Genomic DNA, 24,402 nt, shown 5'->3' on the forward strand with positions numbered 1-24,402 from the left:
AAGTACATTGTCAGAAGTTATATTCGATCTCTCCTTAGATAAATACCTTGACAAGAAATTGCTTAATATCAGGAAGGTTATAAGGATTTTCACTCCTAAGAACAATACATAAATGTGCCTGTTTTATGTATACTGAATTTTATCAGTCTTTTTATGTTTGTCAATTGAACGTGCAGTAAATCTCCTTAAAGAAAAGGTGTGTTTTTTGATTAAAGCGACATTGGTTGTCGTCATGTTACTTGTCATGTATATTTTGAGAACTGTCTTTTGAAGTCTTCTGCTTGTTTATGATTACAGGACATGTTCTTTTAAGCTTTTTTTTTTTTTTTTTACTGTTCTTATATATAGATGATAAGTGTTTGTTGGAAATTTTTTTTTCCTTAGGTAGAATCGTTTAAATGTGTATTATACTTAAATTACCACTTGGAAGTTTTTATTTTTTGATGTTTATATTGTCAAAATTAATACTGTTTAGTCTTCTATATTTATCATGCTTTTAACTCAAATCTCTGCTTCTCATACAATGAAACTTTTTCTGCTTTATAAATAACATATTGTTGTGCATCTGTATAGATAGCTTCTTTCCATTGACAAACTCACTGCCGTAAATTAGTAGGATTTTCAAAATTGATTAGTGATTGGCTAAAAGAAGCTCCAAAATCCTTTATTAATACCCTGTTTTGTATTCTTTAGTTGCTTTATGTGTAACTCCTATCTTATTAATAATTAGGATTTAAGGATGCAGGTTGATAAGGCACTGCATTTTTGTTTTCCTGTTTATGTGTTCCTGGCTTACTGAATAGTCTAGGGATTGAATTTAATTTATTGTCTCTATGAGTCAGGATTCAACTGCAAGTTACTAATCACCGTGGATATGTTTAAATAGTAAAAGAAGAAAATACTGCTCCTTGTTGCCCAGCTCTTTGCAACCCCATGAATTGTAGCCCACCGGGCTCCTCTGTGCATGAAATTCTCTAGGCAAGAATACCGGAGTGGGTACCCCTTCCCTTCTCCAGGGGATCTTCCTAACCCAGGGAGTGAATCCGGATCTTTTGCATTGAGGGTAGATTCTTTACCATCTGACCCACCAGGGAAGCCCCCTTTTTAAGTATTGCTACTGCTAAGTCGCTTCAGTCGTGTCCGACTCTGCGACCCCATAGATGGCAGCCCACCAGGCTCCCCTGTCCCTGGGATTCTCCAGGCAAGAATACTGGAGTGGGTTGCCATTTCCTTTTCCAGTGCGTGAAAGTGAAAAGTGAAAGTGAAGTTGCTCAGTCCTGTCCGACTCTTCACGACGCCATGGACTGCAGCCCACCAGGCTCCTCATCTATGGGATTTTCCAGGCAAGAGTACTGGAGTGGGGTGCCATTGCCTTCTCCGTTTTAAGTATAAAGGGTATTAATTCAAAGAGGTGCTCACAGAAATCATCAGAAGTTACAGAGCAGAACTGACCTCAGCTGTACTCCAAAAGCTAGAAAATGAGGACGCTGCGATCATTGCACCTGCTTCCAGGCTCATGGAGAAGCTGCTATTATTATTGGCTTCCTTACTAAGGTGCTTTTACTAGAGTTGCACTGACAACACAGATGCCCTGCATGCTGTCTCTCAGCACTCTCAAAAGTAGTGCCTGGACACTGGGGCCACAGAAAGCTGAACGACTTTTGTATACGTGTTTGGTGGCAGAAACAAGCTAGTAGCCAAACCCTCTGCCTTGGTTCAATCAGTTCAGTTCAGTAGCTCAGCAGTGTCTGACTCTTTGCAACCCCATGGACTGCAACACCCCAGGCCTCTCTGTCCATCACCAACTCCCAGAGTTTACTCAAACTCATGTCCATTGAGTTGGTAATGCCGTCCAGCCATCCCATCCTCTGTCGTCCCCTTCTCCTTCTGCCTTCAATCTTTCCCAGCATCAGGGTCTTTTCCAGTGAGTCAGATCTTTGTATCAGGTGACCAAAGTATTGGAGTTTTAGCTTCAACATCAGTCCCTCCAAAGAATATTGAGGACTGATTTTCTTTAGGATAGACCGGTTCGATCTCCTTGCCATCCAAGGGACTCTCAAGAGTCTTCTCCAACATCACAGTTCAAAGGCATCAATTCTTCGGGGCTCAGCTTTCTTTATAGTCCAACTCTCACATACATACATGACTTCTGGAAAAACCATAGATCTGACTAGATGGACGTTCATTGGCAAAGTAATGTCTCTGCTTTTTAACATGCTGTCCAGGTTGGTTATAACTTTTCTTCCAAGGAGCAAGTGTCTTTTAATGTCATGGCTGCAGTCACCATCTGCAGTGACTTTGGAGCCCAAAAAAATAACGTCTGACACTGTTTCCACTGTTTCCCCATCTATTTGCCATGAAGTGATGGGACTAGATGCCATGGTCTTAGTTTTCTGAATGTTGAGTTCTAAGCTAACTTTTTCACTCTCCTCTTTCACTTTCATCAAGAGGCTCTTTAGTTTTCTTCACTTTCTGCCATAAGGGTGGTGTCATCTGCATATCTGAGGTTATTGATATTTTTCCCGGCCATCTTGATTCCAGCTTGTGCTTCTTCCATCCCAACGTTTCTCATGATGTACTCTGCATATAGTTAAATAAGCAGGGTGACGATATACAGCCTTGACGTACTCCTTTTCCTATTTGGAACCAGTCTGTTGTTCCATGTCCAGTCTAACTGTTGCTTCCTGACCTGCGTACAGATTTCTCAAGAGGCAGGTCAAGTGGTCTGGTATTCCCATCTCTTTCAGAATTTTCCATAGTTTGTTGTGGTCCACACAGTCAAAGGCTTTGGCATAGTCAGTAAAGCAGAAATAGATGTTTTTCTGGAACTCTCTTGCTTTTTTGATGCTCCAACGGACGTTGGCAATTTGATCTCTGGTTCCTCTGCCTTTTCTAAATCCAGCTTGATCATCTGAAAGTTCACAGTTCAGGTCCTGATGAAGCCTGGTTTGGAGAATTTTGAGCATTACTTTACTAGCATGTAAGATGAATGCAAAACTGCGGTAGTTTGAGCATTCTTTGGCATTGCCTTTCTTTGGGATTGCAATGAAAACTGACCTTTTCCAGTCCTGTGGCCACTGCTGAGTTTTCCAAATTTGCTGGCATATTGAGTACAGCACTTTCACAGCATCATCTTTTAGGATTTGAAATAGATCAACTGAAATTCCATCACCTCCACTACCTTTGTTGATAGTGATGCTTCCTAAGGCCCATTTGACTTCACATTCCAGGATATCTGGCTCTAGGTTGGCGATCACACCATCGTGATTATCTGGGTCATGAAGATCTTTTTTGTATAGTTCTTCTGTGTATTCTTGCCCCCTCTTCTTAATATCTTCTGCTTCTGTTAGGTCCATACCATTTCTGTCCTTTATCAAGCCCATCTTTGCATGAAATGTTCCACTGGTAGCTCTAATTTTCTTGAAGAAATCTCTAGACTTTCCCATTTTATTATTTTCCTCTATTTCTTTGCATAGATCACTGCGGAAGGCTTTCTTATCTCTCCTTGCTATCCTTTGGAACTCTGCATTCAAATGGGTGTATCTTTCCTTTTCTCCCTTGCCTTTTGCTTCTCTTCTTCTCCTCGCAGCTATTTGTAAGTCCTCCTCAGACAGCCATTTTGTCTTTTTGCATTTCTTTTCCTTGGGGATGGTATTGATCCCTGCCTCCTGTATAATGTCACGAACCTCTGTCCATAATTCTTCAGGCACTCTGTCTTATCAGATCTAATCCCTTGAATCTGCCTTGGTTAGACCTTCCGAGTTTAACGTGTGGGAACTGTGGAACTTAATCACATCCAGAACCTGAGATGTGAGAGTCTGAGAAATGCAGTTTCTTTTTAGCTGATCAACTTCTGCAAGAAAGCAGAAGATGGGTAGAGTGGATAATGAATATTAATTTCCCATATTCACCACAGTCATACATAGGAATAATAAATACTGGCTTACAACTTTGTTTTCCCTATTTTTAGATCAATTTATGTGAAGAATTTGATTTTTCCTCCTGTTTTTCAGCATTTGCTAGAAGTAAAGTCTTTAAAGCATCTGACAAGTTTGACCATACAGGATCGCATTACCAAGTCTCTTCTTCATTTGCACAAGAAGAAGAAACCTCCCAGCATCAGTGCTCAGTTTCAGGTTGTTTCCTATTTACTTTTCTTCCCTTTTATTTTTAACAAAGAGCAATCTGTTTTGTTCAGATTGAAATCATAAGGTCAAAGTGATCTGCAAGATTCATGTGACTAAAAAGTTATAGTAGAATGGTACTTTTGGTTGGAAGTACCAAAGATGGGAGAAAAATCAGGTGCTTTTGTTCATCTCTGGGTAGTACGTATCCCAAAGAGGAATTCGTTATATTCAACTTGAAGAGAAAAGCACCAGAAAGTTGACTGCCCAGATGTGGCACTGTTAACACAATGATGTATGTTTTTTTCTCTGTGTATTTAAACCTAATGCTACTGCCATCATTATTTAACTAAATGGAATTGTAAGATTTTTCTTGACTTTTTATTTTAGTTTTGTATATATAGGAATCTAGATCATCTTATTATGACTGTGCATTTAGGAATAAATATCATAATAAATTAACCAAATCACTTCCAGAATTAATTTCAAAATACTCTTCATTTTTCTTGTTCTTATCAGATTATCTCTAATATTCTGTTCATTTGCTAGATATTTATGAAAATGAGCTGAAAATCTGAAGGGTAATGGTATTTTAGATAATTTTATTCTACCTTGTGCTTTATCACTCACAGAAGCAGTACTAACTAAAGCATTGTTAACTAAAAATTTCTTTATCTACTGATAGCTATATTTCTATTTTTTAGCACTTTTTCAGTGCTCCTTTTTAATCCAGGATATCTAAATGTAAATTATCTACTAACATGTCACTGGATATGATCTTGTTTGATTTATATAAGTATAGTCCTTAAACCTATAAGCTATAAATGTCATTTTATTTTAGACAATTTTCACCATAGGCCGAGAGAAAATTTTGATTCTATAAAAGCTACTTGGTCAAATGTTTTTTCTTCAAAAAAAAAAAAAAAACACACACACACAAAAACAAGATTTAAGAGCCAAATAACTTACTAGGTCCTAATAAAGTTAAAGGAAAGACAATTGAATATATGTTGGAAGCTCTGCCATGAATTTTACACAAACCTTAAATCACAATCCTATGGGTTAATGGTATTTAATTATTTAAAAAGAGAGAGGTGTTGCTTGGCCCTGTTTATCTAAGGAAGCATTAGTCCCCTTTGCATGATAAGGAAGAGTAGAACCATTAAGCTACTGTGTCCTTTGTTTCATCATCTTCGTTCTTTTACAGGAGCCTCTTTATCAAACTCAGTCTTTAATCTGAAGAATACTCGTTACAGCTACTACAATGAAAGCTTAATTATAGCCCTATAATGTGCCTTAAAATCCCCCACACTTGGGAATTATGGATATTTTCAAATTATATTCATGTATTGTATTTAACATTTACAAAGAGTCATCTGTAATGTTTCTAATATGTTGTTAAATATTATAAGAGTAATGAATTAATTTTTCTAAACTTCTTATTATTTAGAAAATACAGTGAACAAAAACAAATGAAAGTCATTTACCATCCAGAAACATAATGATAAATGTACTACATTTTCCATATTCCTTATTAAATATTTATACATATGCATTATCTATTTTTCCTGCAATTCTGTGAGATGAATACCATCATTCTTATTGTACAGATGAGGAAATTAGAAGTGATGGAGATAGATGGCAGCCAGATGTCTGTGACTTCACACCCTTCTTGTGAATGAATGTTTATTTTCATCAAAGTGAAAATGTAGAACTCATGAAGGATTAACTGATATAGGAATTGCCCTTCTATTATGAGCATCTAGAAAACTAGGCAAAAGGTAAACATAGAGTGTTTTTAGTTATCAGACAATAAGCATTACAGGATTATGATCCCTGAGAAAAGGGAAATAAATGAGGCAAGTCCCAGGTTACTGCACAAAGATAGTTTGCTGTAGCCCAGGGAGAGGGAGCCCAAACAGATGCAAAAGGTTTTGCTCTGAACCTACCTTCACAAAGCTTAATAAAAGGAAGTCTTGAAAGAATCAAAATGATCCAGTGTAACTCAACCCCAGGGGCAACTGTCTGTTGCTCTTTAAAGAAATACAGCAAAATCAAAGAATATAAAATCACTCCAGTGTCCAATCTGAAATTATTAGGAATGTGAAGAATCAGGGAAAGAACCACCCATAACAAGACAGAAAAATTAATCATTAGAAACAGATTGTAAAAATAACAGAGATGATGGAAATAGTAGATGAGGATCTCAAATAGTTATTATAAACCATATAAGTATGTCCAGAGATGTAAGAAAAACGAGAAAAATGAGAAAAAATAGAAGACAGGAAAAAGACTCAAATGATTAATCATTTCAGAGATTAAAATTGTAATATTTGGAAATGAGATAAACTAGTTGGGATTCGTGCTGGGATTGGAACTAAGCCCTGTAATTAGTGATTTAGAGTTTACATTTACTTTAAAATGCAGAGAGATGTAATAAACAATGATGGGGAAAAAAATGAAAAAAAGCATTAGTAGCTTGTGGGAAAATATCAAGTCATTGAACATAGATGTAATTGACATCTAAGAAGGAAAGGCAAAAGAGGGGGATACAGAAAAAATTTTGAAGAAATAGCGACAAAAATATTTTCTGATTTTTATGAATAATATAAGCTCAAATATCAAAGAATCTCAACAAGTCCCAAGCAAAACACCCCCCTGCCAAGCATATCAAGACACATCACATCAAATTGCTAAAGCCAGTTAAAAAAAGAAAATTTTAAATACAACCAAAGGGAAAAAGATGATATTTATGTTCTATGAAATGAAAATAAGAATAACAATATGTTTCTCATCATAAACTATGAAAACCAGAATTCAAGAGTAGTATTTTTAAAAGCCTGAAAGAAAAAAAAAAAAATTGTCACTCTAAAATTCTCTGCACAAGTGAGTAATGAAGGTTAGAGACTTTTTTAGACAAACAAAAGTTGAGAGATTTCAGTTCCAGGAAATCTACAATATAAGAATGTTAAATTTGGGTTAAAAATGATGAGAAAACCACAGAATTTGGATCTATACAAAACATTAAGATTGCCAGAATGACAGAATGTAACTATAAAAAGTTTTTTCTTCTTTGAACCTTTAAAAAAAGATAATTGGTTGTAGAAGACAAAAATAATAGTATGTTGTAAGGTACAAATAAGACATACGACAAAGTAGCACAAAAGAAAGGAGGGGCTAACTGTAAGTTTATACTGTTGTAACTTTTTACTCTAGATAGTCAAAGGGGAAGGAAAAATTTTTAAGTATTTTAAAAATAAATGAGAATAAAGCATCAAAATTTGTGCAGGGCAGCTAAGGTAGTATTCCAAGGTTAATTTATAACAATAAATTCTCTTATTAGAAAAAGTAAAAGCCTCACATCAGTAATGTATGGTTCTACCCTAGAAAACTGGAAAAACAAGAACATTAAACCCAAAGCAAACAGGAGTGAAATTATAAAGTAGAATCATCAATGAAATGAAAAACAGAAAAATAATAAGAGAAAACCCAATGAAATAAAAAAGCTGGTTCTTTGAAAATATCAGAAAATTTATATACCTCCAGTTAGACTAACCTGGAAAAAACAGGCAAAGCACAAATAATCAGCATCAGGAATGGAAGAGGGAACATCGTTACATACTTAAAGGTTAAAATTGAAACAGGAGACTACTACCTTCCTGGATATTCTACTGCAGGAGTCCCCAACCTCTGAGATCTAATGCTTGATAATCTGAAGTGGAGCTGATGTCATGATAATAGAAATAAAGTGCACAATCAGTGTAATGCACTTGAATCATCCTGAAACTATCCCCCTCCCACCCGGCTCCAGTTCATGGAAAAACTGTCTTCCGTGAACCTGGTCCTTTGTATCAGAAAGGTTGGGGACTGCTGCCCTACTGAATGGTTTTCCCAAAGTTGCTTTCTAATACTGCATGCATTTGAATAAAATTGTTTCATGAATTCTGAAGAAAAGTAAAAAATTTATTGTAGACTTGTGTAGTTGCTAAGTCATGTCCAACTCTTTGGGACCCCAAGGACTATAACCTGTGAGGCTCCTCTATCCATAGGATTTCCCAGGCAAGAATACTGGAGTAGATTGCCATTTCCTTTTCCAGGGGATCTTCCCAAACCGGAGATTGAAACATTGCCTGCTTGGCAGGTGGATTCTTTACCATATAGCCACCTGCGAAGCTCCCATTATATATTTAGATGACTCTAAAATTATTTGCAGTATTTACCATTGCTAGTCTCTCAGCTGTAAGGTTAAACTGCCATCCTTGTCCTTAACTGGCCTCAGTTTAATCAGTATGGCATTGTACACAATTTGCTTTTCAGAAACAAACCTAGTTCTGTGTTTATCACTTGGTTTTGCATATTTTACCAACATCATAAATCATTTGTTTCCAGTTTGGAATGAGAGACAGTGCTAACTATATTGCTTTGTATTGCAGGTGTCATTAAGCAAGCTGATGGAAACACTTGGTCAAGCAGAACCGTATTTTGTAAAATGCATTCGCTCTAATGCTGAAAAGGTAAGAATGTCTCTTAAATGAGAGCTTCTAGCTCAGCTTACTTCACACCAAACTTTAAATTCTTTCTAAGGAGGATATGTGGAAATGAAGAGCTGTTTATAATCTTTATAAGGAAAACAGTGTTCTGAATTTTCTATGGATATCCTTCTAATTTCCTCACTTACCTGCCTATGAACTATTTATATGAGCTCAATTTAGCATTTTCTAAAATTTAGCATCTGCTACATGTAGAAGCAAAAATCTCTTGAAATTCCATTATACAAAATAATTTTTTGCAACTTTTGTTACCCTAAATTAATCTCTTGTTCATACATAAGGTATTAATCAATCACTCTTAAAGAACTTGCCCGGCATTTTTCATGTTTAGATTCTTGTCTCTTTAAAATAGGTTACTGTGGACATTTTTTATTTCCTTCTTTTATGTGACAGTTCCCCTAATTAGAGCTTTGCAAAATATGTCTATTAAGTGTAAACAATTGTCATCTTTATGTCCATCATAGGAAAAAATAATTCCAGCCCAAACTTCTGAAATGTAGTAGGAAATTAGGTTCAGCTTTCTTAATTCTTAAGAAGCAGTCTCCAGCTTTGCCAGTTACAAGTTTTGTGGTCTTAAATGAGTTGCATGACTTCTCTGTGCCTTAAATAATTTCATGTGTAATTATATACTGTAAGAATATACTGTAATTGTAGGACAACTCATAAGTATTTCATGAGTACATGAGAAAAAACCTATGTAGTACTTAGAATGTTCCTGGTCCCTACTAAGTGCTTGGTAAATGTTAGCTATTCCGTAATGATTGGTTCTTTTATGGTGACAAAAAGGGAAACTGTTTTATTTACAGTTAAAGAGAAATTTGAGTCCCTGTTGTTGAGACCTTGTTCTACAAAGAGTTCAATTAATAAGGTATTTAAGGACACAGAATAAGTGCTAAATAAATGTTAACTGCTATTATTATTTAACGTAAGCTGCCCACTTGACTTTTCTCTTGACAGTTGGTATACCCTATCTTTCTGCAGGAAAATATTTGGGATTTCCTTAGTGGAAAATTGAAGATGGTATTTAGAAAATAAGGAGAAATACCAGAAATTTCAAATACATCTTCTTTTGAAAGTCTAAAAACACACCTAAGAGATACCTAGGAGTGACTAGTGATGAGGGACTATAGGAATTTTTTATTTTCCAGGGTGTCTTACAGGATTCTGAAAGAGATGGGCATACCAGACCACCTGACCTGCCTCTTGAGAAACCTGTATGCAGGTCAGGAAGCAACAGTTAGAACTGGACATGGAACAACAGACTGGTTCCAAATAGGAAAAGGAGTATGTCATGGCTGTATATTGTCACCCTGCTTATTTAACTTCTATGCAGAGTACATCATGAGAAAGGCTGGGCTGGAAGAAGCACAAGCTGGAATCAAGATTGCCGGGAGAAATATCAATAACCTCAAATATGCAGATGACACTACCCTTATGGCAGAAAGTGAAGAGGAACTAAAAAAAGCCTCTTGATGAAAGTGAAAGAGGAGAGTGAAGAAGTTGGCTTAAAGCTCAACATTCAGAAAACTAAGATCATGGCATCTGGTCCCATCACTTCATGGGAAATAGATGGGGAAACAGTGGAAACAGTGGCTGACTTTATTTTTCTGGGCTCCAGAATCACTGCAGATTGTGATTTCAGGCATGAAATTAAAAGACGCTTACTTCTTGGAAGGAAAGTTATGACCAACCTAGAGCATATTAAAAAGCAGAGACATTACTTTGCCGACAAAGGTCTGTCTAGTCAAGGCTATGGTTTTTCCAGTAGTCATGTGTGGATGTGAGAGTTGGATTATAAAGAAAGCAGAGCACCGAAGAATTGATGCTTTTGAACTGTGGTGTTGGAGAAGACTCTTGAGAGTCCCTTGGACTGCAAGGAGATCCAACCAGTCCATCCTAAAGGAGATCAGTCCTGGGTGTTCATTGGAAGGACTGATGTTGAAGCTGAAACTCCAATGCTTTGGCCACCTGATGTGGAGTTGACTCATTTGAAAAGACCCTGATGCTGGGAAAGATTGAGGGCAGGAGGAGAAGGGGACGACAGAGGATGAGATGGTTGGAAGGCATCATCGACTCGATGGACATGGATTTGGGTGGACTCTGGGAGTTGGTGATGGACAGGGAAGCCTGACGTGCTGCAGTTCATGGGGTTGCAGAGTTGGACACGACTGAGTGACTGAACTGAACTGAACTTAAAGGATCATCAGCAAGAACTATTTAGGGAGATAAACTGCTCTTCATCTTGTACTAGTCATAGAAGATGAATCTGTCAGGTCTCAAGTTAAGGCAACTGGAAGCTTGTAGAGTGGGTGGTTTCTGAGTGAGATGGTGGGTAAAATCTTAACAAAAATATACTTTTAACTATGTATGTTAATCTTGTTACAAATTTTATAGTGACTAAACTCTGTGGCCTGTGGGCAGCAACATTTCCTTTTGAGTTTTGAGGGCACTTTTCTTCTGCAAGTTGTGAAGCCTGGAAGCTTGGTGTTTCTTTTTTTTCCCTTTAGTCAGGCAGTCAGAACTTTTCTGAAGCTACCAGTTGTGGAGGTAAGATTGTCTCATTGCCTCTGCTGTATCTTAACCAGACAACCTCCGGTCAGTTCCTAGATATTCAGAATTTAACTATACTTAGAAAACAAACATAAATTTGGAGATCTGTTCTTCTGGGTTAACCGCTTTTCTGTTTGCTGTGTTTTAGTTACCGTTAAGGTTCAATGATGCCTTGGTGCTTAGACAGCTTCGGTACACTGGGATGCTGGAGACAGTTCGAATTCGCCAATCAGGATACAGCTGCAAATATTCTTTCCAGGTTATGCTTTTATAATGATATTTAAATATATATGTACATCAAGTAAATTAGTCCTGTGTCTTGCTTATTTTTCATTTGGAACTCATTTGTTTATTTCTCTTAATTCTCCTCCCCATTCTATCTTTCATATACAGAATTGAAGAGGGATAGAGAATACTCATTTCCATTGACTGACAGCACTATCATTAAGCTTGTGTTGTAGTAGATTCCACTTCTTGGCTATTCTCATTTGATCTGAATGTTTGCTTATATAAGTTTACTCATAACATGGCAGTTCTTCACAGTGATTACTCCAGTAACTGAAATACTCTAATCAGAGAGCAATCTAGTTCAAAAGAAAAGATCCCTTTTGATTTTCCCTAAAGCTTTCTCAGCAGAATTTTCTTTCGTAGTATGCTGCCAACAAGGCTTTCAGCTGTTCTCATGGGCTGCTGCTGATGTGGGTATAGAAATTATTTTGAAGCTTTTCAGAAGCTGAGCACATCTTTACTGTTGAGGGAATGCTTTATTTTCAGTTATAACCTGAAATAGCTGCCACCTTTCCTTATTTTTCTGCTAAAAATTTCAGAACCTTATTAAGTAACTTTTTCTTTGGTCTTTAGTATAGCTTTTTCAAAGGGAGAATTAGTTTCTGTCCTTCTTTCCTTCCACTTTGATAACAAAATTGTAGAAATCTCTACTCCCCATTTTGCTAATTAATTAACTTCTTGTAATATTTTAAATTAACAAGTAATTTCTTGGTTTCACCCTGTTTAAAATAATGAGACAGAAATCAATAAAAGGACAATTAACTTGTTTGGGATCTTGTTTACATGTAATTCTCTTGTGATTTTACAATATTTTCTTTTTGTTTTTCAGGATTTTGTGAGCCATTTCCATGTGCTTCTTCCCCGAAATATTATTCCATCCAAATTTAACATTCAGGATTTCTTCAGGAAAATAAATCTTAATCCAGATAATTATCAAGTTGGAAAATCCATGGTAAATATAATATATACAGCCCTTGTCCAAATTGAGTATGTTTTTGTAGGCAGCAGTGGAGACACAAACAGGGAGCACAGACTTGTGGACATGGTGGGGGAAGGAGAGGGTGGGACGAATTGAGAGAGCAGCACTGAGACACATACGTTATCATATTAATGTAAGATTAGAATATTAATACAGATTAAAATTACCAATTAATCTAAAATTAGATAGCTGATAGAAATTTGCCATATGACACAGGGAGCTCACATCTGGTGCTCTGTGATAACCTAGAGGGGTGGGATAGGGTGGAAGGTGGGAGGGAGGTTTAAGAAGGAGGGGACATATGTGTACCTATGGTTGATTCATGTTGATATATGGCTGAAACCAATGCAATATTGTATAGCAATTATCCTCCAATTAAAAGTAAATAAATTTAAAAAAATAATAATTATCCAATACAAAATATTATTAAAGTGATACTTTATATTCTTTCTTTAAAAAAAAATAATGGCAGTCTTGGCCTAGGAGAATGTTGATAAGAAAGATAATGTACAAGATATTATAAGGAAATTGATTAGACCAAGATTTTTAGTTAATGAGATGGTCAGTATTAATCAAAGAGCTTATGACCAATGTTTTAGTGCTGCCTATAATTTTAACTGCTTAAAAAAGCATCTCTTTCTAGGTATTCTACTATAATTTTCAACTCAGTTTGCCCAAAGTGACGTTAGCCAGATTCCCTTACTGTCTTGAACTAACCAACTGCTCTTTTTCTCTGTCACCTTTCTTGTAGTTTCTAGGCTAGAAACCATAATCATATATGGCTTACCCTTCACTTTAACCTTTTTACAAAAAAGTTGTTCCATTGTTTTTCCTTACAAATGATTCTTACATCTCTGCCTTTCCCTACATTCCTACTGTTTCCATTTTAGTTCTGTTTCTTGCTCTCACACATTTCTTTTATAGTAAACAGACCCATCATCGATATCAGTCTGTTATTCCGTGTAACTCACTCTGCCCTTAGTATCAAAATCATCATCATCATATACTTCTTTCTTTATGTCAGTTTCCTGCTCAGTAATAATCACCCAGTAACCTCCTGATTAAACATCTTTCTCTTTTTCAAGAACCTCCATGTTGTGACTTCATACTCTTTAATTGTTCCGTGGTCCTCTGTATGTACATTTATTCTTATTTCCAGCTCCTTGTTTTGCTCAGGTAGGGTCCTCTGTCTCTTGCCCTTGATAGCTTACTGTTTGACTCTATGGGTTTCTGATACCTATCTGTGCTTTTTAAAAATCTTTTTTAAATTTTTGACAAAAATGGGAGATGGTGGACGTGTTTCTTAGTTTGATTGTGATAATCATTTCACAGTGTTTATATATGCATCAAAACATCACATTGTACATCTTAAACATATACAGTTTTTAATATCTATCTGCTCTTAAAGTTGAGGTGTAAATCCTGTTTCCAGAGGGACTGTGTCTAATTTATCTTTCTATCCCCCTAAATTCCTAAAGATTTTTAATTGAATGAAAGAGTGAATAAACAAACTGATGAATATCTTTGGGCAGCAAAGAAGCCTTTGATGCATACTGGATTTTAAAAGATCATTGTTATTTATCACTATTATAATCATTGGCTCCTGACAGCAGTGAATTTCCCCAGGGAATAATATATCACAATCTCTGGCACTGGGATTTTTATACCTATGCTCACCTTTCCAGTTTCCCTTCTAAATTCTAATACCTCCTTTCCAATTTGAGAATGATTGCTTTGGCTAAATCATAGAAATATCAGGACTACTTGTACATGCCTGCTGCTGTACCCGTTCTTCTCTAAAAAATCTTACCATGGGAATCATCACAGGAATGACGATGCATTAAATAAATTTCTCGTTTCTTCTTAAGCTGTATTCTTCATCTCTTTCCCTTTTGGTAGGTGTTCCTAAAGGAGCAGGAACGACAACACCTACAGGATCTGCTTCACCAAGAGGTGCTCCGCAGAATCGTACTGCTGCAGCGATGGTTCAGGGTCTTGCTATGTAGGCAGCATTTCCTCCATCTGAGACAGGCGTCTATTGTCATCCAGGTGGGAAGTAAAGGATTCTTTGCATGAGATTGGCCAGTTTATTTAGCATGTGTTTTAGGAACTAGAAATGTTTTATTGTGAAGCATTTAAGTAAGAATGTAAATTTCTTCAGAGATGCAAATGTGTCATACTCATTTTTTAAATGTTCATAGCAACCAACAGATTGACCTGGCAATACAATAATAGACTACTAGTAAATATATTAATGTACAGTTGAAATTAAATTGAATTTATAGTCATAATGTCTTGTGAGGTATAATTAGGAGCAAAGGAGTTATGTGCCTTAATTTCTGTTGACAGTTATTTTTAGTTTTCTTAGTGATATTTGAGAATGGTACATATTATTGTTATAATTATTCAAAGTCGTATTTTACATTTATCTTTTTATTTTTTCCCTCATTGATTTCTCCCTCATTGACAGCTGTTTTCCATAGAACCTTTTTTATTTGTGCAAAAAAGTCTTTAATATCTTAATCTTTGAAATGTATGCACATTGACCCATTAGTACTGGCAAATTGTAGGTGAGAATATAATGTAATTTATTAAAATTAATTTGTAGGGCATGAAATCATCAAAAACTTAAATTATTTTAAGTTGTATAATTAACTTCATCAAGGTTATATTGTCTAAAATTGTTATTTTCACTAAGCATATCTGGAAAATATTTTTTTTACTTTAACCACCCACAATTTAGCTGTTTAGCTACTTAATCTCTAGTTATGACATAAGAGATTTCTTTTTTCTTTTTTCTGTGAAAATTTGTTATATGATACCAGTTTTATTATTTTGTCTTCCCCACAGCAATTCTGGAGGAATTATGTACATCAGAAGCAAGTCAGAGATGCAGCTGTGCAGAAAGATGCTTTACTTATGGCAAGTGCGGCCACTCTTCTGCAAGCCTCCTGGCGTGCTCACGTACAGAGGCAGCGGTATTTGGAGCTGCGGACTGCCACCGTTTTCATCCAGCGGAGATGGAGGGAGCACTGTCGGCGGAGGCACTTGGCCGCTGTCTGTATACAGGCACGATGGAAAGGCTACAGGGAAAGTAAGAGGTATCAAGAACAAAGGAACAAAATTATCCTTTTGCAGTCACTGTGTAGAGGATTCAGAGCAAGACAAAGGTAATCTTCATTGCTATAATAATTAACTCCTCTTTTCTCAAGTACTTTGCTTATATGTCTGCTCTAACAGTTGCCTAAACTTGAATTAGAACTGGTTGTGTACAGTTTGTCTTCTCTTCTAGACTGTGATCCCCCCAGCAGTTTTAAACCACATTGTGTGGTTTATAATATTTAATTAAATTGGATTGAAAACCTACATGGTCTGTGGTTATAACTGCTAAGAATTAACTTTACATTGGGTTGAATCCTTAAAAATTGGCAACATTCCAACTGTTTTTACTTCAGAAACTTTAATTTCATTTTTAAAGTTTATCTTAAAATAAGATGTTATTAAAATGAGAGCTTTGCTTCTGAGTTAACTTATGCTTTGATTAGAGTGCCCAATTTGGAATAATATACTTAATAAAACATCATCTCACTCATAGAAACAGAATTCTGAAATATGCATCCATGTTAAAGAAATATTTAAAATTATAAAAAAATTTTTTTGAGACTTTTTTTCACTTTTTAAAAAATTCTGAATAAACTTATTCTCTCCATTGGTAACCAAGAGATATCTCTAACCATTTTTTTTTTTTTTTTCTGTTTTGATATAGATTTAAATCTCTGAAAGAACAAAAAGTAAAAGAAGCAAAACTAGAACTTGGATTGGCAAGTATCAAGCCATATGGGACTCTGGAAATTCACGGTTCAGACCCTTCAAAATGGGAGGATTGTTCATTTGACAGCAGAGTAAAAGCCATAGAGGAATGTAAATCTGTGATGGAGAGTAATCGAATTAGTCATGAAAGTTCAATGGACTGCTTGAATGAGTCCCCAAACAAGCGACAGGAGAGAGCCAGAAGTCAAAGTGGTGTGGACTTGCAGGAAAATGTGATTGTAAGAGAGAGACCCAAGTCCTTGGAAGATCTCCACCAGAAAAAAGTGAGTCGGGCCAAAAGAGAAAGTCGGAGAATGAGAGAACTAGAGCAAGCTATATTTAGCTTAGAATTGCTGAAAGTCCGTTCTCTTGGTGGTGTGTCTCCTTCAGAAGAACGTAGATGGTCTACGGAACTGATGCCTGAGGGCCTTCAGTCTTTACAGGGCACCCCTGATAGTGAAAGCTCGCAAGGAAGCTTGGAACTCCTGAGCTGTGAGGAGAGCCAAAAGAGCAAACCCGAGCCCGTAATTCTAGATGAAAGAGACTTGCCATTTGTACCACCTGAGGTATCTCACAGTCCAGATTTTCATCCACAGGACTATTCTCTCAGTGCCACAAGTGAGACTAACTATACATTGACTCAAAGGGGGGCACCCTCTGACTCAGTGCATTTAAAGAATGGGGCTATGAAGGAAAAACTGGTTTGTAGTTCTGAATCTATTACCTGTAAACCACAGCTGAGAGACCCCTTTGTTTCAAATAGTTTGCCTACATTTTTTTATATTCCCCATCAAGACTCATTGAAAATGAGCTCCCAACTAGACACAAGTGTCAAGAGAAGCAAACGACTGGAAAGTGAAGAAACGCTTCCATCTCTTACTTTGGATATCAGCAGGGAAGCTGGAAAGTACCACCTCCCAGGAGAAAATCAGGTTGTTGCTTCTTTGAATATAGATTCTTCAAATACTGTGCTGAAGAAGTTAGAAAAGTTGAACACTGAGAAGGAAGAAAGGCAAAAGCAATTGCAGCAGCAGAATGAAAAAGAGATGATGAAACAGATTCGCCGACAAAAAGATATTTTAGAAAAGGAACGTAAAGCCTTCAAGACAATTGAAAAACCAAGAACTGGGGAGAGTTTTCTGATACCATCTTTCCATCAGTCAAAGCAGAGAATAGAGAGACCATCCTCTCTACTCATCCTGAAAACCCCAAATAAGGATGAAGAACCCAGTATGGTTGGGACTCCGTCAGTAACTATAAAAGATTCTGTTCTTGCCCCAAAAGACAGTCCCTCTGCTCACTTACCCTTGAAGGATCGACCTGTCACTCTGTTCTTTGAAAGAAAAGGAGGCCCAGGCCAATCTCATACTGTCAAGGAATTATCCAAGACAGACGGAATGTCCACCCAACTGAATGTTGCCTGTAAACACTCTCATAGTCGCATCTCAAAGAGAGAACACCTTAGGCCTGCTCATCCTTGTAGCCACAAATCTGATGACCCTTTCAGAGATGGAGCTACTAAGGCCATTTTTTTCACGCCAAAGGAAAATATGAGTAGTTCCCTGTAAGTGAAGTGTTTATTTTTATGTATAAATGAGAAACTTTTTGGAAATTTTCATTAAGGTGCCTTGGTCTACCTCAGTTATTTGTATGGGTGCTACTCAAATTAGCCATTTTCTGTGTAAAAAATTTCCTGATTGTTGACTATACCAGCCACCTGAAAATTGGATATAATTATACCCTGGGAGTCTCTGACTAAGCACAGGCAGCAGGATTTTTAGTGCCCCCCCATTAAGGGAGAAAGCGTTTGTGGAAAGCCATAGAGTGGCTGGAAATGCTGTAGACATTCGGCAAATGCGGGTTGCCCCACAGTTATTAGGTGTAGCAGTCCAAGCTTGTTTGTATCAGGCTTTAAAATTAATGGGATTTGTGATAGCTGTTGGCCTATTTATGGTCTTCATTAAGATCTTTATACTTTTTTGAGGGGAGTGGATAAAAGCTATAATATTTACCATCTTAACCAATTTAAAGTGTACAGTTCAGTAGTGTTAACCATATGCACGTTGTTGAGCAACAAATCTAGAACTTTATCTTGCAAAACAAATTCAGTTACCCTTGAAAGCAGCTCTCCTTTTCCCTTTCCCCCAGCCCCTGGCAACCACCATTCTACCTTCTGTTTATAAGAATGGCTACTTTATTTTATTTTTATTTTTGGCTGCACTGCGACCAGGGATTGAACCTAGGCCCTCAGCAGTGAAAGCTTGAAGTCCTGACCACTGGATAGCTGGAGAATTCCCTGTGACTACTTTAGATAGCTTGTATAACTGGAAGTTCCTTCTATTTTTAAGTTGTCTTAACTAGTGGTAGCTGTGAGAAAGCATTTAAGTGGTACATAAAACAAATTTTATAAAATTTAAAATATTTGTATTAAGCCCAGTTACACGGTGGATTCTTTCAGTTCTTGTGGAAGAATATCACTGTTTAAATGAAAGGAGAGCTATATCTTAGGGCTAAAAAAGTTAAATTTCATATTAACTGTGAAAATAACTTTCTCATCAAATCCTGAGCTTTTTAAAAAATATTTCAGTCTTTAAAAAACTGCATACAGATTTTACAGAAAATGGGCAGGAGATCATTGATATTTTATTTTTCCACTAAGAATTTTTATATCATATTATAAAATGCAGTTGGACTACATGACAGCTTGAGATCCTAGTCCTGCCCATTAACCTGTAGATTGTCCGTAGCATATAAGCTCATCAAAAAATGTTAAGAACATACTATTTTCTGCTTTCTGATTTAGTTATGTGAGGGATGTTTGTGTGTGTGTGTATAGTTGTTAGACCCATGAATCTGTTTTATAGAAGACTTCAGTTCAGTTCAGTCACTTAGTCGTGTCTGACTCTTTGTGACCCCATTGACTGTAGCACACCAGGCCTCCCTGTCCATCACCAACTTCCCGAGTTTACTCAAACTCATGTCCATTGAGTCGGTGATGCCATCCAACCATCTCGTCCTCTGTTGTCCTCTTCTCCTCCTGCCTTCAATCTTTCCCAGCATCAGAGTCTTTCCAAATGAGTCAGTTCTTTGCATCAGGCGGCCAAAGTATTAGAGTTTCAGCTTTAGCATTAGTCCTTCCAGTGAATATTGAGGACTGATAACCTTTAGGATGGACTGGTTGGATCTCCTTGCAGTCCAAGGGACTCTCAAGAGTCAAAAGCATCAATTCTTTGGCACTCAGCTTTCTTTATAGTCCAACTCTCACATACATACATGACTACTGAAAAAACCATACCCTTGACTAGATGGATCTTTGTTGGCAAAGTAATGTTTCTGCTTTTTAATACACTGTCTAGATTGGTCGTAACTTTTCTTCCAAGGAGCAAGTGTCTTTTAATTTCATGGCTGCAGTCACCATCTGCAGTGATTTTGGAGCCCCAAAAAATAAAGTCTGTCACTGTTTCCACTATTTCTCCATCTATTTGCCATGAAGTGATGGGACCAGATGCCACGATCTTAGTTTTCTGAATATTGAGCTTTAAGCCAACTTTTTCACTCTCCTCTTTCACTTTCATCAAGAGGCTCTTTAGTTTTCTTCACTTTCTGCCATAAGGGTGGTATCATCTGCATATCTGAGGTTATTGATGTTTCTCCCGGCAGTCCTGATTCCAGCTTGTGCTTCTTCCAGCCCAGCGTTTCTCATGATGTACTCTGCATATAAGTTAAATAAGCAGGGGGACAATATACAGCCTTGACGTACTCCTTTCCCAATTTGGAACCAGTCTGTTGTTCCATGCCCAGTTCTAACTGTTGCTTCCTGACCTGCATATAGGTTTCTCAAGAGGCAGATTTCAAAAACATTAATCATACTTGTGAATTACTCCTTTTATCATTTTGCCAAGATACAGTCTTAACAGCTACTTAACCTAGTTTACTTTATCTTGTTAACAACTATTTATCTTCAAAATGATAATGTATTAGATTGTTTGCATGAAAGCTTAAGGAAAATCCGTACTTCACATCTTCTCTTATTCTGTAAGTAATATAAGAAACATTAACATTTTATAGAATTGTAAATGTTAGTGTTTCTAAGTTATCTATTCAGTTACCACATGTTATAGATGAGGTCACTGGTGCCCGTAGACATGAAATGACCTGGATAAGGTCACATAGTTAGAAATAGCTGAGCCCAGAATTTGAGTTTCCTGATTAGAAATCAGCATTGGGTGTCCTGATTAGGAAGTAACATTAGATTAGTGTTCTTTCTATGCCATAGGGTGGTAAGTGCGTTGTAGTCTTCATCTGGTTAGTAAGGGAGAACAAAAAAGAAATCATGGAGAAACTTAAGAGAAAATGTTGTGAGTTTAAAAGTTAATCAGAGTAGCTAGGTGCTATCAAAGGTCCTGTTAATAGTCTCTCTTTTGGAGAACAAATCAAAGATAAATGACTCAGCTGTGGCAAGAGAGATTTGAATAATCAAAAGGGAATCTTTTAGGACAACCTAGGATTGCTGGCCTTGATTTTATAGTGGTCAGAAAGGGAGGTCTCTAAGATTTTAGCTGTAAGAAAGGTGTATTTAGGGATTATTGGACAGGATAACCTAGGCCTTCATGGAAAATTCTGAATGCAAGGGCAATTAGTCTGCCAAATGATATTATAAGTTAATGTTTACTTTAAATTCAGCAGTATGCTAGAAGGTAAAATATGATTTTCAGTGAGTTTACAGTCTTGCTAAGAAGAGATGAACAATATGTTACTGATAAATTTTAAGATTGATGGTCCTGAGTTAATACAGATAATTGGGTTCATAAAAGTATAGGAAAAGTATAGGTTCTCTTTAGATTTTCATCAGACACAAACATTCATTTCTGCATAGAATTTAATGATAAAGTAGTCATGTCATGTGGTTATTCAAGCAAAAATTAAATTCTCACAAACTAACTCTATAGAGTCTCTATGGTTTGGAGCATACTTCTTTTAGTTTGGTAACAATTTCCTACTCTGTCAGTGTTGATTTTATTCTGTACAGCCTCAAGTTTTAAAACTAAGCCAGCTGATAAAAGTTGCAGAGAGATTTCAGAAAGAAAACTTGTTTGTCAATAGAGCCATCTCCCTATAAAGCAAAGTGATGAGATCCTCATCACTCGGTAGCTACTTATCAGGTGTTCTATAATGATGAGCGTGTAAAGACCCCTTCTAAGACTAATTCTTAAGATTTGTGGACTTAGTATTTTCCCTTTCTCATCATCAAATCCATTTCTTTGACCTGGCTTGTTAGACTATATGTTATGCTGTCCTTTTAAGACTGCTGCCATGAAGTATCTGCTAGGAATCAAAATGTAATCCTGTTGTTTCATCCAAAGTGTCACCACGGAAGCCTTGAACAGTGGAAATCCTCAACTCCAGAAACAAGATGAACCAACTTGGAAACCTGTAAAGTTAACTGGGCCGGGCCAAGGAGAGGTAAGTGTTGAATTTTGTTTTATTTATCTTTTATGCAAAATAGGTGCATACTGTTTTGGAAATTACTGTTCTTGTAGTTAGAACACTTCCATCTACTCATTTACTCCCATGTGTTTATAGAAAAAGAAGCCATGAGTTAAGTCTGTTATACTCAGAGAGGAATACTTCAGGTAGGGAAGGATGCCTACAAATCCAGATTATATTTACAAAAAAGGAATTCTAAAAGAAAAGAAGGCACTTTATGCAGGTGACTTTGGTGACTTACAGTGGCAGTGAAAAGTGACTTCCTTGGCTGTGGAGAAGAACAGTGTGGATTTAGCTTCCATTCTTATTCTTTGTCCAGAGTAATGAATATGGATTGCTTTTTTATGGCTGTCACTTGTAGTGGAAAAGGCATGGGGCGGGAGGGGATGTTTCAAGAGATTCGTGAGCTCTTTGATGTCTTTCATTGGCATCGTCTCCCAAAAAGCCAAAACAAAACATTGTTGTGTTATTTGTTTTATCATTTGGTCAAGCAGGTTGCCAGACCGGCCCATAAAAAGAAAGCTCGAATGGCGCGGACGCGCTCCGATTTCTTGACTAGAGGTACTTTTGCCGATGGGGAGGGGGATACAGAGGAAGATGATTACGATGACATTATTGAGCCCCTTCTCTCCCTTGACCAAGCTTCTCACTCTGAGCTAGGGCCTGCACCCAGCCTGGGTCAGGCCTCTCACAGTGACTCCGAAATGGTAATTTTATAGCAATATAAGAAAAATAGGCAACAAGCAAATCTGATGGAAATAGTCTTTGCTAATCTAAAGCTAACCTTCACAGCTTCTTCTCCATATAATGGTTTGTACGTGGGAAACCTCAGTGAACACAGCAACTAAAGCTAAACCTTAATTTAACAGGACTTGGATTAAGGGCACTCTAGCAGTATATGTCAGTTAAATCATAAATTAGGCAAAAAATATTAGAATTATTTAACTTAGCACTAACGTAGAAGTTTTCTGTTTTATCTTAAAAGTTTCTAGAACAAGAGCCTCAAACTTTTTTTGTAAAGGGCCAGATATTAAATATTTCAGATTCTATGGGTCATACAGTCTCTGTTGGAACTAGTTAACTCTACTATTGTAGAATGGAAATCGCCGTAGGCAAGTGAACAAAGGTGCATGGCTGTGTTCCAATAAAACTATTTACAAAAACAGGCAATGGGCTTTATTTGACCTGCTAGCCCTAGCTTCCTGATCTCTCTGTGTTCTAGTGAATAGAGTCTATGTTAAACAATCCAGTAGCTTTTAACTGAAATAGTATTCTCTCTTTCTCTCTTTTTTTTTTTTTTTTTGCATTTAAACCTGCTTCCCCTCTGCATTTTTTAGTAATAAAAAATAAACATGAATTTTTTTTTTAATTTAATGAGAAATGCCAAAAATATCTTCCTGGACCAACCCAGCCAACTAAAAAAGGCTGTAGATAATGTGAATTTATATTAATCACAAAGTATAACATTAACATTATGTTTAAATAAAGCTGCAAAGATAAAATAGCTTTATTATCATATCTCAACCCAAATTAGGTACATATAGCTTGATAAGTTTGAGTGTATTTATGGATATAAAGTGTTTGATTTTAGAATTGGCCTGGAAAATACAATAGGAGTACCCTGTATGCCTGCTGTGTACTAAATGTTATCACTGAGGAAGTAGAGTGATAGCATTTTATTTACATGCATATTCTTAATTAAGTTTAGTCTCTAATGTTCTTCTGTAGTATCTGTTCATTACGGGAGGAACATTTTAGGATGGTCTTCTTTTGACTCATTAAATATTTTATCAATATTCAAAGAATGATTTTAAGCTGTTTGGGGGCTTCTCTGGTGACTCAGATGGTAAAGAATCTGCCTGCAATGTGGGAGACACAGGTTTGTTCCCTGGGGTGGGAAGATCCCCTGAAGAAAAGAATGTCTACCCGCTCCAGTATTCTTGCCTGGAGAGTTCTATGGACAGAGGAGCCTGGCGGGCTCATGGGGTCGCAGAGTCAGACACAACTGAGCGACTGACACTTTCACTTTTTTTTTTAACTTTCAGGCTATTTGTGCCAAAGACCTAGTTAATTAAAATTATCGTTACGTTCCAGAATATTCTCATTGTCTTTATCTTTTGTTGGAGATAGACCCAGTTTTTAAATGATAATATGGATATTCTAAGGAAGAAAAAATAAAATAACCAACAAAAATAGAAAAATGCACAGCCAGTTATCTAATTAGACTAATGAATCATTACCCTGAACCAAATGGTAAAAGTTGCTCAGTCTGTATGTTCATTAATATATCTAGTTAGAACCAAAGACTTCTCTTCAGTGTAGAGTTAAATAACTCCACTTTGGAGATGGCCCTTTTTTGAGTTATAATTATTGAAACATATTCTATCATATGCTTAGTTGGTTGAAGATGAAATTATGTAATGGAGCAAACTAATTTTAATGAAAAAACACTGCTATATATTTCTAGTATAAATAGGGAACATACTTAAATTATTCTCCAGTTTTTATTAGTCGAAGAATTTGGCATTTGTAATTGCTATTTTGTTCCTGAGAGTTTCCTCTGATACAAACCTCAATCCTTTTGGTGGTAGAATTCTTTCTGAGAACTCTTATT

At 36.6% G+C, this 24,402-nt stretch overlaps 1 protein-coding gene across 39 annotated transcripts in view; it reads left to right on the forward strand.

Moving 5' to 3' along the window:
• Nucleotides 1–24,402, forward strand: part of MYO9A (myosin IXA) — a 257,518-nt gene that overhangs the window by 168,389 nt on the left and 64,727 nt on the right. For 20 of the 39 annotated variants that reach the window (XM_086322710.1, XM_086322713.1, XM_086322730.1 and 17 more), the window contains 9 exons: nt 4,014–4,136; nt 8,558–8,638; nt 11,373–11,483; nt 12,342–12,464; nt 14,391–14,540; nt 15,342–15,661; nt 16,258–17,865; nt 21,665–21,764; nt 22,280–22,495. In XM_086322710.1, the coding sequence (XP_086178836.1) occupies nt 4,014–4,136; nt 8,558–8,638; nt 11,373–11,483; nt 12,342–12,464; nt 14,391–14,540; nt 15,342–15,661; nt 16,258–17,865; nt 21,665–21,764; nt 22,280–22,495 (2,832 nt within the window). The remainder of the gene's footprint in view (nt 1–4,013; nt 4,137–8,557; nt 8,639–11,372; nt 11,484–12,341; nt 12,465–14,390; nt 14,541–15,341; nt 15,662–16,257; nt 17,866–21,664; nt 21,765–22,279; nt 22,496–24,402) is intronic. The other 19 variants (XM_086322737.1, XM_086322739.1, XM_086322744.1 and 16 more) reach the window with 2 other exon arrangements.

The sequence above is a fragment of the Bos grunniens genome, chromosome 10 (assembly GCF_055505025.1).
Source record: "Bos grunniens cultivar Pamir isolate PY7600 chromosome 10, Bosgru_T2T1.0, whole genome shotgun sequence".
In the NCBI taxonomy this organism is placed as follows: domain Eukaryota; kingdom Metazoa; phylum Chordata; class Mammalia; order Artiodactyla; family Bovidae; genus Bos; species Bos grunniens.